This window comes from Hyperoodon ampullatus, assembly GCF_949752795.1.
Source record: "Hyperoodon ampullatus genome assembly, chromosome: 19".
Taxonomy (NCBI): Eukaryota; Metazoa; Chordata; class Mammalia; order Artiodactyla; family Ziphiidae; genus Hyperoodon; species Hyperoodon ampullatus.
In genome coordinates this window covers 11475868-11493902 of record NC_136932.1, presented here as the reverse complement: position 1 = coordinate 11493902, position 18035 = coordinate 11475868, and the positions used below count along the sequence as shown (strand labels likewise).

Sequence of the window (18035 nt, the reverse complement as noted above, 5' to 3'; positions counted from 1 at the left end):
ACCACTTTCTTCACAGGGTTGTCATGAGGATTAAATTAGTTGCTTTTTGTAAAGCATTTAGGACAGTGCCTAGCACTTTGTGTCTTAAACATGTGCTTTGATGATGATGATGATGATGTGCACACATAAAGTTGATCTAAGAATGGCTTTTCCATTCATGTATTAGTTTTATTACAACCAACAGATAGTTACATCTCATTCTTTTTTCATTATCCCTCTCCCAGTTTCTATATAAAGCTTTTTATAGGCATTCAAAAACTGCGTACTGAATGAATACACAGTGTAAATGGAAACCAACCTAAAGAAATTAAATGACTAGTACAAGATTTTACAGATAACTAGTGAGAGAGTCCAGACTAGAACCCAGGCCTCTTGAACCTCACCTTATTATTCTTTATATAATGCTATCTGAAATGAACAGTATTAAATAAGAGAAAAGCGGGAGAGTCTTAGATTTATTTTTTAACTGTTTACAAAATGTAATCGGTATGTGTAGAATGGCAGTCCACTTAGGGTTTTTGTTTTTGTCTTGTTTGACTCATTTTTAAGGGGCAATGAAAGCCTTCCATGCTTTCTGTGTTGTCCTTTTGATATTTGGGAGTGTCTCTGAAGCCAAGTTTGATGATTTCGAGGATGAGGAAGACATCGTAGAGTATGATGATAATGACTTTGCTGAATTTGAGGATGTCACAGAAGACTCTGTTACTGAATCTCCTCAACGAGTGATAACCACTGAAGATGATGAAGACGAGACTACTGTGGAGTTGGAAGGGCAGGATGAAAACCAAGAAGGAGATTTTGAAGACGCAGATACCCAGGTAAAGGTTCTTTTTTATTGATTTCTTGGGAAAGTGGAAGGATGGGACAATGTGTAACTAGCACTTTTCCCAGACATTAAAAGTAATGCCCAGGTCTAAGGAGACCTTTACCCTCTGGTATGCTCATTTTTATTCAGTAGGTGGAGCTCTTCTAAATGTTTGTGGTATGTTCTCACCTTTTACATTCAACAAAAAATGAATTGTATTTTTCTCCTCTGTGGAAAGCCTGGATGGAGGATGATGGAGTGGGGGTGGATATGTATTGGTATGTGGGTGGGTGGGAATTGTATCATTTAGAACTCAGGGTTCAAATGCATGGGGGGTCAGCATTTGTTTAAAATATGTAAGATCTCTGTGTTCTGTGCTTGCTGCCTTCATGTTCTGTTTTCCTCTACAAATGTTGCCTATAAAAATGAGATAAAATTGCTGGTGATGTTAGTGGGGGAAAACAGATTGTGCCTCATTTTCGTAGGAGGGAGATACCGAGAGTGAACCATATGATGATGAAGAATTTGAAGGTTATGAAGACAAACCAGATACTTCTTCTAGCAAAAATAAAGACCCAATAACAATTGTCGATGTAAGTATACAGGTTTTGAATCCCAAACTAACCAACAAAATATCTTGCTGTCATTAATCTCAGAAATATAATTAGTGACACATAGCTGGTGTTGATGTAACATGGGAGCCATGAAAGAGTTTGACATCAGTTCTTCTGATGCAGTGGACACACAGAAAAACAACCTGTATCTTTTGTTGGGTTCTTTTTATATAAATTTATTTATTTTATTTTTGGCTGCGTTGGGTCTTTGTTGCTACGCGCAGGCTTTCTCTAGTTGCGGCGAGCGGGGGCTACTCTTCATTGCAGTGCACGGACTTCTCATTGCGGTGGCTTCTCTTGTTATGGAGCACAGGCCCTAGGCGCGCAGGCTTCAGTAGTTGTGGCTCACGGGCTCAGTAGTTGTGGCTCGCGGGCTCTAGAGCGCAGGCTCAGTAGTTGTGGCGCACGGGCTTAGTTGCTCCTCGGCACGTGGGATCTTCCCGGACCAGGGATCGAACCCGTGTCCCCTGCATTGGCAGGCGGATTCTTAACCACTGTGCCACCAGGGAAGTACCGCAACCCGTATGTTTTTATTTTAGCCTTCCTAGTTTTATTTACCAAGGAATGAAGAGGATAGACATTGGGTTTATTTGAGGGGTGGGACTCAGAATCAAGATGAATACAGAGGGCTTTCCAGCTTTTCATCCCATTTGATTATCCTCATATTTCCTTAAAGAATCTTTTACAAAGATGACCTGGAAGGACTTCCCTGGTGGCGCAGTGGTTAAGAATCCGCCTGCCAACGCAGGGGACATGGGTTCAATCCGTGGTCCTGGAGGATCCCACAATGCTGCAGAGCAACTATGCCTGTGCGCCACAACTACTGAGCCTGCGCTCTAGAGCCTGCAAGCCACAACTACTGAGCCCAAGTGCCACAACTACTGAAGCCCGCATGCCTAGAGCCCATGCTCTGCAACAAGAGAAGCCAATGCAATAAGAAGCCCGCGCACCGCAACAAAGAGTAGCCCCTGCTCACTGCAACTAGAGAAAGCCCGCGCGCAGCAATGAAGACCCAACATAGCCAAATAAATAAATAAATAAATAATAAATAATAAATAAAGCCTTCATTTAAAAAAAAAGTAACACTGAAAGAAAGATGACCTGGAAAACCGAAATGGGCATGTTTTTCAAAGTGTAACCATATTCAGTGACAGTTATCTAACGTATCCACTTCTGTTTATGGGTTTTCTCATTCTCCTTCATACCCTGAGTTAGACTTCGTCCTTCAGCCTCAGCCAACATTAAATGGAACAATTGTTCTTCTTTAGGTTCCTGCACACCTCCAGAACAGTTGGGAAAGTTATTATCTAGAGATTTTAATGGTGACTGGTCTGCTTGCCTACATCATGAATTATATCATCGGGAAGAATAAAAACAGTCGCCTTGCTCAGGCCTGGTTTAACACTCACAGGGAGCTTTTGGAGAGCAACTTTACCTTAGTAGGTAAGTGAGGCTAATACAAGTCTAGCCACCTGTTTGAAAACTTTCTGGTAAGAACTGCTTATTCTGCTCAGTGTAAGCATCTGACTACTTTCATGGACTGCTGAAGAGGATGCTTTTTTTCCTTCTCTCAAGGATCCCTTTTTTGTTAGGTTTTGCATAATGAATAAATTGCATTCATGAAATAATTTTCTCACCTTTCATCAATCATTTGCTGTACAGCTTCAGATAGAATGAGACAATCAGTGTTATCAAAACAAGTTGATAAAAATCTAGCCAGAAGCAAAGAATTTTGACATTTTAGGTAGCTTGATAAATGCTTTCAATTCATCTTTTAGAAATTAGAAGTCCTTCAAAATTCCTTCAGGTTTTAGGCACTTTAGTGTCAGATCCACTGCAGAGGTGTACACTGATACCTTAGAGGAAGTCCTGTAATGGTGTAGTGTAGGGGGTAAGGTAGACTCACCCACCTTCACTTCAGTTTGGCTTTAAACACTTTGTTTCCCTTTGATAGCAAGCAAGTATCCATCTCTTCTGCTCTTTAGCAGGACTGTGTACTATGTTGTGCTAGGTACTTTGCATACATTGTTTCTTATTTAATCTTTAGAACAATACTGTCAGTTGGATATTGTTTCTGTTTTCCTAAGGAGGGAACTGAAGTCCGGAGAAGTGTTAAAACTTGTCTAAGCTGTTCAACTGCAACCATGATATTAGAACCTAGTCTACCTGCTTCCAAAGTCCATGCTGTCCACTGTACCATACTATTTCAGTACTTTTTGACCTGGAAATTAGGGAAAAAATAAGCAGCCTTTAATGCCTTCTACTTCCCTTGGTGTGTTTTCATTTGGTGTGTCAGTCTGCTTTACCTTGTAAAGTTGGACACATTTTTTTGTACATTAATGAATTAAATGAAGAGAGGAAATTATTGGAATTTGAGCTTTTTGTAGCTCTTAATACCACTGTTATCATTTTGCTGCAGGAAAAACAAACTTGGATAAAGTTAAATGAAAGGAAACACTGTGAGGGAGAGTTGAATAGTTAGTATTAATGGTATTTTTAATTCACTACATAGGTTTTTTTTTTTTAACTTTTGTCAGAGACATTTAAACTGACTTTGCTCCATTTTGTACCTACTCTTGAGATATTTATATTCCAAGCTGAATGTCGTTAACTAACAAGGACACACAAGTAATGCTAGAGTCCATAATTTTTTTTTTTTTTTTTTTTTTGCATTACGTGGGCTTCTCACTGCTGTGGCCTCTCCCGTTGCGGAGCACAGGCTCTGGACGCGCAGGCCCAGCAGCCATGGCTCACGGGCCCAGCCGCTCCGCGGAACGTGGGATCCCCCCAGACCGGGGCACGAACCCGCGTCCCCTGCATCGGCAGGCGGACTCTCAACCACTGCGCCACCAGGGAAGCCTTAGAGTCCATAATTTTTTAATGGCAACAATAAAGCATTTTAAAAGTAAAAGGAATGATGCCCATCTGTTGTAATCTATGTCTAAAGGAGAGTTCTGTAAGATAGCTAAGTATTGTTAACCTAAAGGTACCATCATTTTGGGGTCAGAGTAGGAGAGTGTGTGGTGATTAGGCCCCAACATTTCCAGTGAGTCATGTTAATGGTTTTACCCCTAGGGGATGATGGAACTAACAAAGAAGCCACCAGCACAGGAAAGCTGAACCAGGAGAATGAGCACATTTACAACCTGTGGTGTTCTGGTCGAGTGTGCTGTGAGGGGATGCTTATCCAGCTGAGGGTAAGTAGGGAATTTCTGGTACAGTGTATATCTTCCTTTCATTTTTTCCTGTGTGATCCCAAGTCCTGTAAGATCAGTGTCTCATTTTTTTCACATTTTACTTAAAGTGAGATCTAAAAATCATCTTTGGGGAATTCCCTGGTGGTCCAGTGGTTAAGACTCTGCGCTCCCACTGTAGGAGGCCCTGGTTCAATCCCTGGTCAGGGAACTAAGATCCTGCAAGCCATGCGGCGCGGCCAAATAAATAAGTAAATAAAAATCATCTTTTTTACTGACTGGCAAATGTAGAGTATATTTGATGAAACATTTGAGTCCCCCTCCAATGTCTTCTCCTTATATCAAACAGAAGTTGCAATTGTTCTCTTGGGTTTTTTTTGTTTTTTAGTTCCTCAAGAGACAGGACTTATTGAATGTCCTGGCCCGGATGATGAGGCCAGTGAGTGATCAAGTGGTATGTATTCTTCCTGCTGGTTTTCTCTGTATAGATTGAATTCTTTACTTCTTAGAGCTTGTTCCATTTCTTGCCAGGATTATATTTGGACTTTCTAACAACTTGTGTCCCTTGCCCAAAAAATGGAACCTTTTCTATCTAGACAGATCATCTTCCACTCAGTGTGAAACTGGGGGTGGAGGTGCAGGTGGGTGTGAGGAGACATATGTGCTTTTTGTGGGGAAAGAGGTAATACTCTGTCACCAGGTAGATCAACAGAATCAACCTGGATGATGAAGGGAAAAACAGTTGTCACAGACCGTTTGCCCTCACATCTGACTCTGCTTTTGGTGTCTGCTTTTATCTTTGGCAATAGGCTGGGTTTCTTTTCAAATATTTTTTGCCTCAAGTAATACATCTTGGGCTGAATGAGTTCATAACACAATATGGAGACCTTATTGTTTGGTATACTTTCTTTCCTTTGTTAAATTAACATGTTAATCTGAAAATTGTGTCCTTCATTAGAAATGCCACATTCCCCCTCCCTTCATTCTTCCAATAAATAATTGTGCTGACTCCCACTGCTGCAAGAAACAAAAATACATGAGACAGTCTTTTATATAAGCTAGTAGAACAAGAAATGTATGCATATATATCAAAATACAAAGTAGTATTTGGTTAATAAGTGCTGTATTGGTAATATAATTAGGTACTTTTTATTGGATTGAAACTCAGTTGTTATTTTAAAGGTCTTATTATTAGTTGGAAACCTGTTTCTTTTATTTATTTTAATTTTTGTAATGTAGCCGCTGATGATTTAACCCACTAATTTTTAGAGCCTCCTCAGTTAAAACTCAAAGGAGGAAGTTTTGCTGCATCTTCAGCCATCTTTTTGTGGAAATTATTCTTTAGAGTGTTGTGTTAATCATTTGCAGTTCTTTCCTGAGGTAGATTTAATCTTCTCTTTTCCTCTGAGCCAGCCAGCCTTTTACCTTTTTTGCTGTTTTGGGGTTTTTTTTTCCCCTGCAATGAAAAGCAGCCTCAACAAACATATGGGTTTTTTATATTTTTAAGCCTTTTTATGTGGTTTTGCTTAAGGTGTTACTTTGTGTAGTTTCCCCTCAATGATAAGAGAGCAGAAAACCTTTTCTTTAGCAGCTACCATCTTGCCAGATCTTTGCCATATTTCCCTACATTAACATTTCCCTTCTTCCACATACATACTGGTAATTTTTGACCCAAACTTTTAAAGATATAGTTAATAAGACAAATAGGGCCATGTTTTATCATACCAGACTCTTCAGGCTTATAACTTTATCTCTCTGGCCCAATGTAGAGTATTAAAAACTGTTTAACCTGCCTCTGGGGTGTTTCCAACACCAACAACCAGTTCTCTGATTCTCCAGATACCAGTTGGGTGTCCAACAATTCAATTCAGTTCTGATACTATCTACTTGGAGTTAGTGCCAGATCCCACAAGTTAAAGGTCTCATTCCCACAAGATTGCCCACACTTCAGATGCCAGTTGCAGGCCCCAGGCCACCATACTTCTGACTGCCCAGCTATAAATCTAGAGTTCCCACAGCCCTCCCCTCAGATTCAGTAATTTTCTAGAATAGCTCAGAGAACTCAGGAAAACACTTTACTTACATTTACCAGTTTATTGTAAAGGCTACAATTCAGGAACAGCCAAATGGAAGAGAGGCATGGGGGTGGGGCGGTGCACAGGGCTTCCATGCCTCTGGAGCTTGGGCCCCTCTTTGTTGGGTCATTTAGGCTGTTGGCAGAATTCAGTTCCCTGTGGTTGCAAGTTCCTATTTTCCTGCTAGTTGTCGCTGGGAACCGCTCTTAGCTCCTAGAGGCCATTCTCAGGTCCTTGCCACGTGGATTTTCTCCACCCCATAGCCCTTTCACACTTTCACTCTTCCTTCAAGTAGGGTCCAGTCCCTTTTGAGGACTCACTTGATTAGGTCAGTCCACCCAGGATAATGTCCCTTTTGATTAACTCAGAGTCACCTGATTAGGGACCATCTGCCATGTAACACAGCATAATCATGGGAATGATAACACCATCACATTCATAAGTCCTGCTCACATTCGAGGGGAGGACGTATACACTAGCAGGCAGGCATATTGGGGGCTGTCTTAGAAATCTGCCTATCACAGAACCTAACAGGTGAGTTTTGTTGGTTTTTTTTAAAGCAAATAAAAGTAACCATGAATGATGAAGACATGGATACCTATGTGTTTGCTGTTGGTACTCGGAAAGCCTTGGTACGCCTACAGAAAGAGATGCAGGATCTGGTACGTCAGGTTCTTTTTCAAGTAATATGTAGAAACTGTGCCTCTTTATTACATAAATGTTTGACTTCAGAGCATAAGATAATTATATCACTTGAACAGTTGTATCACTTTGAAATAGGTCAGTACATACCCTCTTGAGAAAAAAAAAGTCCTAGTGCATAATAAAATATCATGTCTTACTTTCAACTACGTCTTCCTCTAGAGTGAGTTTTGTAGTGACAAACCGAAGTCTGGAGCGAAGTATGGACTGCCTGACTCCTTGGCCATCCTGTCAGAGATGGGAGAAGTCACAGAGGGAATGATGGATACAAAGGTAAATACAATAGAAGACATACATTTGTAGACCATTTACAGGGCAGTCTCCCTGAAAGTTACACTGTACAAATTCTTCATTTTTATCTTCCTTTCCCACACAACCATTAAAATACTTTCTTTAAACAATAGATTCACTTGTCAAAAAGACAGTTTTATTAGTCAAGAAATTCTCTCTAAATCAAGAACAAATTGTCCCTAGGATTGCTAATGGCTTTCAGGTTTTTTGAAAAAGGACTACTACTTTAATCCTTATCACCATGTCATTTACGACGTTTGTTAAAGTTTCAGTTAGTATAGACGACGGGTATATAAAGAGCTATTTTTTTCCTCTTGCTTGTGTATGGTAACAGCACATCTTAGTATCATAAAAATATAGGATTGCTCAAAGACAGTTCTAAATATAAGTTCTGGGTGATGTGGTTGTGAAGAATTCCTAAAATTATTTTAGATTTTATGTGCATGCTTTCACTTGTATTTTGAACACTATTTTGAGATACACTTTCAGCTGCTCAAGTTTGATCATTGGTGTGACTAAAGAAGGACAGTAGTTTCATCATAGGGAGGGTCCTTGTTTCAATTTAATTTTTTTTAAGCTTTAGCCTTCATGACATTGTGCAAAAGTAAGGAGGATTCAAGAGTGAATATCTTTATGAAAAAAGAGAAGTGCATCAAACCTACTTTTAAAAAAATCATTTTCTTTTCTTATTTCAGATGGTTCACTTTCTTACACACTATGCTGACAAGATTGAATCCGTTCATTTTTCAGACCAGTTCTCTGGTCCAAAAATTATGCAAGAGTACGTATGAAATAAAAATATTGAAATCAGTTTTCTTCACTAGCTTTCTGTGTTGAAACACCTGCAAGGTGCTTCTGCAATTTCCCTTCCCAAATAAGTGAGGGAAGTTGGTGACAGCATCCAAGTTTTCCTTTGCCTTGACTGCATGCATCGTGAAGGTAATTGAAAACCTATGGAGGACAATCAAATAAGCCTCCCCAGTTTGCATGTGTCACCGCATGTATGCATCACCCACTCAGTGAGGTAAATGAGAATCTAACAGAATGGCTAATACTAAGAAAATGCAATTGGTAATCTCTGTCCTTTGTAGTCTAGGGTGGTTGTTTTTTTGGGTTTTTTTTTCCTTTTTAATTTATGATGTGAATCTGTCTGTGACGTTTGATTTGTGTTTGATTGCATTTTGTAATTCATGGCCTTTTCCGGCTTTCTTCTTTGAATGGTTGAGTGATTATATTCTTTCTAGTGTATTATCAGACACCCTTAATGCCCATAAAGTTTCTGGCTTTGTAGTAATATTGTTTGAATGCAAATAATCAGGGCTTGAATTTGCCGTTTGATTTCACATCCTGTGGCAGGAGAGCATACTTAAGTTTACCCTCGGTGTAGAATTGGTTCTGACCTAAATTTTTGGCTAAGGACTGTGGAGTTGAATACAGTTAAAAGCCAATTTGAATTTTAATTTTGTGTCAAAATCACTAAGTAATCAAAATTACTTATGCCTCTAGATGGTGTTGCATCATCCTTGCCTTGCTCAACTCAATAATAACACTTTGGACAAAGTATCACATTGCGGCATTCATGGAGCATTTTGTATGTGGGGGGAGGTGTGGAGGGTTGAAAGTCAAAGATTACAAGAGGATTCTTTGGGGAGTCAGAACTAAATTATATATGCTATAGTAGATTATTTCTCAACTTTTTCTGAGCCTGACTCAAAAATAAGATCCTTCATCATAGGAAGATAGATTAAAAGTTAGAAATAAAACATAAAAATCCATCAAAATAGGGCCTCCCTGGTGGCGCAGTGGTTGAGAATCTGCCTGCTAATGCAGGGGACACGGGTTCGAGCCCTGGTCTGGGAGGATCCCACGTGCCGCGGAGCAACTAGGCCCGTGAGCCACAACTACTGAGCCTGCGCATCTGGAGCCTGTGATCCGCAACGAGAGGCCGCGATAGTGAGAGGCCCGCGCGCCGTGATGAAGAGTGGCCCCCACTTGCCACAACTAGAGAAAGCCCTCGCACAGAAACGAAGACCCAACACAGCAAAAAATAAATAAATTAATAAACTCCTACCCCCAACATCTAAAAAGAAAAACCATCAAAATAAACAAAAAGGTTATTTAAAATATGGGCCTCATACTTAAATACAGGCTCATTTCTGGCTGCCCAGGTGAGATGGAATTATCCTGCCTGGAGGGGACATCACTGGAGGTGTTGAAGGATAGGATAAAGATCACTTGGGAATGCATCCATCAGATAGACAAGTGGACGAGATGACCTGTAAAGCTCCTTCGGGCTCTGAGATTGTATTTAACTTGGGGATGCCAAGCCAAATACTGTGCTGATTGTTTGCACAGGTATCTGTTCATCTAAGTGAATTGGGTGACTTATGTGCATGGAAAGTATCTCTCTCTTGTGTTCTTTCTAAATAGCTCTTTCTTTTATGACAGGGAAGGTCAGCCTTTAAAGCTACCTGACACTAAGAGGACACTATTGTTTACATTTAATGGTAAGTGTTCTGTGTCCTGTCTGAGTTCTTTGTTTTCTGTGAGATGATTTTAAGGAGAGTATTGTTTCTTTCTAAACGATAACTATAAAAAACTACATTAAGGGCTTCCCTGGTGGCGCTGTGGTTGAGGGTCCGCCTGCCGATGCAGGGGACACGGGTTCGTGCCCCGGTCCGGGAAGATCCCACATGCCGCGGAGCGGCTGGGCCCGTGAGCCATGGCCGCTGAGCCTGCGCGTCCGGAGCCTGTGCTCCGCAATGGGAGAGGCCACAACAGTGAGAGGCCCGCGTACCGCAAAAAAAAAAAAAAAAAACTACATTAAAACTAACCCCAGGGACTTCCCTGGCGGTCCAGTGGTTAAGACTTTGCTTTCCAATTCAGGGGGTGCCAGTTCGATCCCTGTTCAGGGAGCTAAGATCCCACATGCCTTGCGGCCAAAAAACCCAAAACATATAACAGATTCAATATTGTGACAAATTCAATAAAGACTTAAAAAAATGGTCCACATCAAAAACAAAATCTTTAAAAAAAAAAACCTTATGCCAGCTCATTGGTTTTTTGGTTTCTTCAGTAAGAGATCCTTTTATATATTTTAATTTCTATTTTCTGCTGCATTTTAGCTGCCTAAGAAACTTGGAGAAAGGAGCCTATTAATACAAAAAGAAAAGAAATTAATACAAGAAGTATGAATGCTGCCATTAACTCAATAGGAAAATGGTTTTGTTTTCCAGTGCCTGGCTCAGGTAACACTTACCCAAAGGATATGGAGGCTTTACTACCCCTGATGAACATGGTGATTTATTCTATTGATAAAGCCAAAAAGTTTCGACTCAACAGAGAAGTAAGACCTGCAGCCTTTATTATAAGTTGGAGCCTTTTATTGTGTTTTTCCCCCCAAGGGGCGGCAGGGAGGGGGGTCAGCTTTGGATTATTTCAGTGATTTTATCTTTGCTAGTTGACTTAAAAGTGCTACATGGGAGTGGTTTTATGAAAGAATATTAAATGGGATTTTGTTTCTGTTTGGATTGAAATGGATTTCTTATGAATTACTTTGTTTCCTGGGGAAAGGGCAAACAAAAAGCAGACAAGAACCGAGCTCGAGTGGAGGAGAACTTTTTGAAGCTGACGCATGTGCAAAGACAGGAAGCTGCCCAGTCGCGGCGTGAGGAGAAGAAAAGAGCAGAGAAGGAGCGAATCATGAATGAGGAAGATCCTGAGAAACAGCGCAGGCTGGAGGTAAGACAAACTTTTCTTATCACTGGGGTAAAACTCAGATTTATAAGGATGCCTATTTGTGCCATATTGGCTGTTAAGGTAATTTTGTGTAGGAATGTACCCGGGCTAAAAGCTTAGCATTTTCTCAGCACTTGGGACAGTTGATAGCACTGTAAAAAAAGAATAATCCTTCCTGTTCAAACCATGTTAGATTGAGCCTCAATCCTGGAGAATGATATGAATTATTCTGTTCCCCCAGCATAGGCCCTTTTTGAAAGTTCCACTATCATCTTTCAAGCCAAACACTTACTAAGGTAGAAAGAAATTTGGAATTTTAGTAGAAGTCAGGACATGTGTCCTATGGTCCACATAAACTTGTTTTATAAAAATTTTATTTTGATTATAGAATTAGAGAATTCTAATATTTTTTCTTTGTATTTTGTTTTCTATTTTGTACATAACTAGAATCTCAAACTCAAGAGCTTTTTAAGGCTGTAGTCTGTTTTGTTTCAAACTTCAGCATGTTCTCATGTTTTGTGAAGTAAGATGCTGTAGTCCAGCTCTAAAATTTTAAACCTTGTAAATGCTGATCAAAAAAGAGGAGAACAAAGTTCTGGGAAATATGAATTTTAATGTGAATAACCTCAAGGATTGAAGAAAATTCTTGTAAGTGAAGGAGGCAGGCTGCCAAGAAAAAGTGAGCCCCTGGACTTCCCTGGTGGCGCAGTGGTTAAGAATCCGCCTGCCAGTGCAGGGGACACGGGTTCAAGCCCTGGTCCGGGAAGATCCCACATGCCCCGGAGCAACCAAGCCTGTGCGCCACCACAACTACTAGCAGCCTGCGTGCCTAGAGCCCATGCTCTGCAACAAGAGAAGCCACCGCAACGAGAAGCCCGCGCACCTCAACAAAGAGTAGCCCTCAGTCCCCGCAACTAGAGAAAGTCCGTGCGCAGCAACGAAGACCCAACACAGCCAAAAATTAATTAATTAATTAAAAAAAAAAAAGTGAGCCCCTGTGTGGCACTTTAGTTGCTGGTAGAGTCATTAATGCTGTTGAGTGAAGTGCCCAGAGTACCACAGCCCTCCTCTCATCCTTTCTCATCAGTCTTTGTTTGATTTGGTTTGATTTAGTTGATGGATATTTTTCCCCTGAAAATAGAGCTCTGTGTTTATGCAGTCTTCTTTATAAATATAAATGGCTTTTTAACAGATACACAGGAAGAATCTACATGGACTCATTAATAGATAATGCCTTTCATTTTTCTATGAAAAAAAAAGTTCTCCAGTTATTTCTAGAGTTTGAAGCTATAGTAGGTTTAAGTAAAAGAGGGGCCCAGAACTTAAGTCAGATTGTAAGTTGCTTGTGTGTGTAAACCATGTATTTTTGTTTAGAACCACCACTTTATAGTATCTAGGCCTAGGTACCTTGTAAAAAGGTCCAGTGAATTAACTGGGAAAGGAGCCAAACAAAACACAAAAAACCCTATAGTGAATTTCTGGCTTGAATGGCTCATTTATACCAATGATCTGGACCTTCCTGCCACTACTGGTAGAGCCTTGTTTTGTTTTGTTACATATTTAATTTGAAAAGTATAGAGAAACATATACACAGACATTAAAATTAACTTTAATTCTACCATGTAAGAACAATGTAACATAATCCTTCAGACAGTTCCCATCCCTAAAAGTAACCACTGTTAACACTATATAGTTTATTTAGTTCCTCAACTGTGTATATTCAGTGTACTTATTTCATTTCTTAATGTAGATCATCTTATAAACTTTTTATATTAAAAATACAGCAATCTTTCAAGAAAGTGTCTTTCCATATTTGTTCTTTTTTATTTCCTGAAGAAAACAATCCTAGGAGAGAAAAAGAGAAAGAGATTGGCTGCCAATAAGAAGTTGTACCAGTTTGTACTTTTACCACTACATGATATGGGAGCTCCTCTTCACTCATGTCTTTATGAAAGCTATTTAACAAGTTTTTGAATGTGTGACTGATAGTGGGGAAATGGTATCTCATTTGTTTTGCAGTTTTTGAATTATTGACCATTTTTCACATATTTATGGACATTAACATACACGTTTCTTAAATGTGTTGATGTAAACAGATTTCTTCTCTTAATCACCATACTGTATTCTGTGCATTGTTAGTTTTACACATGTGTATAGTATGTAATATGGTAAGGGATGGATAGTGTTGGGGAAAGAATGAGTATGGTGGAGGTAAGGGTTTGGACGGTGGGAAAGGGACCTTGGGACAGTCTTTTGACCATTTTATATTGCTGTCCCAGAAGAGTATAGCTTCTGACAAATATGCTATTGCTGTTTGCCTGCTACTGAGCCCTCACAAGAGGCAGCAGCTGCCAAAGGAGGTGGCTTCATTCCTGCTTCTGTGAACCCAAACTCAGAATGCATTTTTCCATTGAAGTGGTGTTAACAATGATGGCTCAACTCTTCAAGATAGTTACACAGTAGCACAGCTTTGGATAGATACTCATTCAGGGTTACCCTGCTGTATAGATGGTTAGTGGATAGTTTTTTGTTAGCAAGTGTGAGAACCTGACAGAGTCAGTAGTTCCCAAACCAACAATTTACAAATCACCCTTTGAAACATAATTTGTGATACTATCGAGAACTATATATATACTATGTTCTTCTGTTTTTCCTCTTCCATATTTTCTCAGTCCTGTACCAGTGGAGGAGTATGTTTATCAGAACATTTCTACCTTAAACCCCTAAAAAAATTAGGTTTGAGATTGCGCTGAAATAAGCTTTAATCAGATGTGACCACTGTTAACTAACCGTGAAGTCATACCTTGACTTGGCCGTAAAGGTTCCCTCAGTACAGGTGATAAAAACCAGTGACTTCTGCTACCAAAATAATGTGTTTGAAGCTCTTTCTCCTTTTACACAACCTCCTAATTCCTAAGTAAAAATATGATAAAAATTCCCAGTTGAACATTATGAACTGAAAAGTGTTGTGCTTGGGCATAAAGTCTATGCTAATAAGAGATTTATAATTAATAATCTGATCAAACAAGATCTTAAGGTTTTCTGAACTGAAATACAAATCCTTGGCAGATACATATGTTATGATGAAAGTTGGGCTAGTGTTTCCTGTGTTTAGGAAAAATCAGACCAGAATAACGAAATCTGCTTAAGTGTATAGTGTTTAATTTCTCTCTAACTTGAGATTTTAGTTATCTTTACTTCAAGTTAATTTTCATTAACCAACATACATATTAGCAATTCTTATGACTATCTTCTGGAATGTTATTTGTGGTGCTAGCCTAAATAGTATAGGCAGTATTCTAGTTTTGACTTTTTTTTAAACAAGTACTGAAATCTTAGTTTGCATTCCCTCTTTCTCTCTAGGAAGCTGCCTTGAGGCGTGAGCAAAAGAAATTGGAGAAGAAGCAAATGAAAATGAAACAAATCAAAGTGAAAGCCATGTAAAGTCATCCAAGAGATCTGAGTCCTTATGCCACCTGTAAGCTCTGAATTCACAGGAAACAAAAAATACCAGTTCATTTCTCATCTTAAAGTTTCCCGGTGACTGAGAAATCCTTATTTCATCATGTGTTCTGTTTTTGGTTTGGAGTTTTACAAAGTTCATAGATACATTGGAAGGACTCTGTTACAGTAATTTTCTTCCAGATAATCAAATTATTTTGATTATTTTATAAAAGGAATAATATATGAAATCTGTGTAGTTTCAAAGCATTTTAAAAATTATAACATGAATCAGTACTTTTAGTGTTTGATATTTGAAGAAATATCATGAAATTTATAGATATATAATTAGATTGTTGCTTTTTGTTTAAACTAGGCAGTTGAAATGGCTATGAAGATGACTCTAAACCAAGATTCCACAGATAACTATTGGAATTGCACAATAAACATTGCTTGGTGTTCTCTTCTGTGTCTACATTAAACTTGTAAAAAAATAAAATTTAGAACACTATATGCGGTGTTGAGATTTCAGGGACTCAACAATCTAGTTCAGTATATGTTTATAGGTGGGAGGTGCTGATGACAGTATGATAGGATATCTGTAGGTTTTAGGATACTTACATGTATGTGGAAAATTCTAGGGATAGGTAGTACAGGAGCACGGTTTCCTCCTTACCTGATACCATGATGAGCTAATGACAATGTGAATGCTGTATTTTAAGTGGTTGTATGTTTTCTTGAGTAACAAATGCATGAAAAATTAACTGCTTCACCTAGATGAGATCAGTGGTCTATGTGAAGTCACAAAAGTTTTCCTTGTTGGTCGCTGCAACGTATGGGATGCTCCCGGAGAAGCTCTGTTCTCTGTGTTACGGCCATGTCCCTTTGCTTCTCCTTCTGCTTTTATCTCTTCCACAGTTGAGGCTGGGTATATTCTTTCAAAGAAATAGCCATGAATATGCATAAACGTACTTTTAAAAATGAGCTTTCCTAGACTATTGAGAGTTCCTTCTGCCACTTGAGGAAGGAGCTCTTGGGAGAGAGGCCCGTCTATCTGCACGAGCATTTAGCTTGTTCAGATCTCTGCATTTTATAAATGCTTCCTACTAAGAAAGCATTTTTTAAGTCACCGCTTGTACCAGGTAATTTTTGCTGGGGATGGGAAAGGGTTGGGTTTTTTGTGGGAGAGGGGTGGGTGGGTATTTTTGGTTGATGCTTTATGTGCAGGTGTGTTCTGAGGCAATAACAAGTTGCTGTGAAAACAGCATGTGCTGCTGCCTTTGTAACTGCATGGAAACTTTTCACATGGGTTTTTCTCTAGGTTAATGCAGAAATGTATAAACTGGGAGATGCAAATATAATATTTTTTTTAACAGTTCATGAAATTAAGTTATTAAAATAACAAAATTGAATTACCTTAATGCTATATAATTCTAGAATTAGCCTTGTTTTACAAACCTTTAACCTGCATTTTAGAAATCAAAGTTGGTATGCTTAGCTATCTTTTGATTAATAAAAGCTTTCTTGAAGTCCCACACATTTGGACCATGGCAGCTAATTTTGTAATTTAAGCATTCGTATGAACTACCTATGGACATACATTAAACTAATTGACAAAAGTCTCAGAGTGCCGCCTTTACTTTTCTGGGGTTGCCCTACAAGAGTATAAGCCCATAGTTGTTACCAGTTTTTGGTGTTTTGTTTTGTTTTTGGCTGTGCTGCACGGCTTGCGGGATCTTGGTTCCCCAGTGAGGAATCGAACCCGCGCCCTCGGCAGTGAAAGCGTGGAGTCCTAACCACTGGACCACCAGGGAATTCCCACTAGTTATTTTAATTAATGTTTTATATTTTTAGAGCCCCATTATGTCATTGATGGGCTTCTCCCCAAAGTCCCCCACTAGAGTTAAGACACCATTGTCTCTCCTATGACTGAGAGGACAAAGAGAGGAGAATGCTGTTGACTGTCACCCGTTGGAAAACCCATCTTGTCCTCCAGTATTGTCTGCATTGCCTGGGCACTTAGCAATACCACAACAAGTGCTGGACTGGAAGATAAAGACTTGGCCTTTAGTGCCAGCAAAACCAGTTACTAATCCTTTGACGTTGGGCAGGTCATTAACCTCTTTGAGTGTCTGTTCTGATCTTCCTTCTACAAAGTAAGGGAAGTAATTATTTTCTCTACCTACCTCACATGTAGGTCAACACCAAGAGGTAATATATGTAAAATTCTCCTGTAAATGGTAGCACTTTAAAAAATGTATCATCTGGGCCTATTCTCCAAGTGGTGTATTTTTGCTTTATTCTGTTTTGCTTTTCTTTCTCTCAGTGGAAACCAAGCAGATCCTTTCGGAGTTCTCTAACTTTATCTGCAAAACTTGACAGGGTATTATTGGGGCGGGGGGTGGGGGGCGCGATAGTTTACAATTCTGTTTCCTTAATAATAGAAACTTTCCTTGTCAGGCACCAGATGTGAAACTCTTTTCTTTAGATGGAACTTAGACCAAAGAAAAACATTAATTGGCTTTCTCATTTCACCCATCCAGTAGGAATTGGAAACGTGAAAATTACATAGAGCAGTGCTGGACAAGGATCTAGTCGTTTTGGTGTGACGGATGAAATACTGTACTTAATCACCCCAGATTCTCTTTCCTTACTGTTCCTGGCTCCATGAATTCAAATTCATGCTTTGAATTATTTGAAAGCATGTAAGAGGGAGAAGACAGTTATACCCGTAAGAGTGGCTTCTATTACACACTACTAAAACAATAGTGAAAAGTATTTTCTCGGTTTCTGGAGTTTGGTGATGGGCTGAAGATTTATTTGCATTTAGAAAAAAAGTGTAATGTTTTTATCTTTGCGCAAGTTGAATGCCATCTTCTCAGCTCTGTGAACTGAGAAATAATACCAATTTCAGAAGAAAGTTTTTTGTTTTTCGCTGAAAGGGAGAACTTTGTGTCTACTACTATACTGCCTTTAATGGATATTATTAGGTTATATTTTCATCTTTTAAAATTAATTGTCCTCTTTAATTTCACCTATTTTGCTTTTCCAAATAGTGTAACTTTTATTTATGTAAAAGACACCCAGGCCTTTTAAAATATTTAGTTCCATGGGAGTTATTTGGAGATCAGATAATATCATATCCGCCTAGGTTATTTGTTGTATCCACTTTGCT

At 39.2% G+C, this 18035-nt stretch overlaps 1 protein-coding gene across 1 annotated transcript; it reads left to right on the top strand.

Moving 5' to 3' along the window:
• Positions 1–554: 554 nt before the first annotated feature.
• On the top strand, positions 555–15358 carry CCDC47 (coiled-coil domain containing 47; the record flags this gene model as incomplete). The annotated part of the gene is made up of 12 exons (XM_079724647.1): positions 555–818; positions 1291–1398; positions 2688–2862; positions 4495–4616; positions 5002–5067; positions 7249–7350; positions 7553–7663; positions 8377–8462; positions 10130–10188; positions 10918–11027; positions 11255–11422; positions 14783–15358. The coding sequence occupies 12 exons, from the start codon at positions 555–557 to the stop codon at positions 14861–14863; spliced, it is 1452 nt and encodes a 483-aa protein (XP_079580773.1). The 3' UTR covers positions 14864–15358.
• Between the last annotated feature and the right edge of the window lie 2677 nt (positions 15359–18035).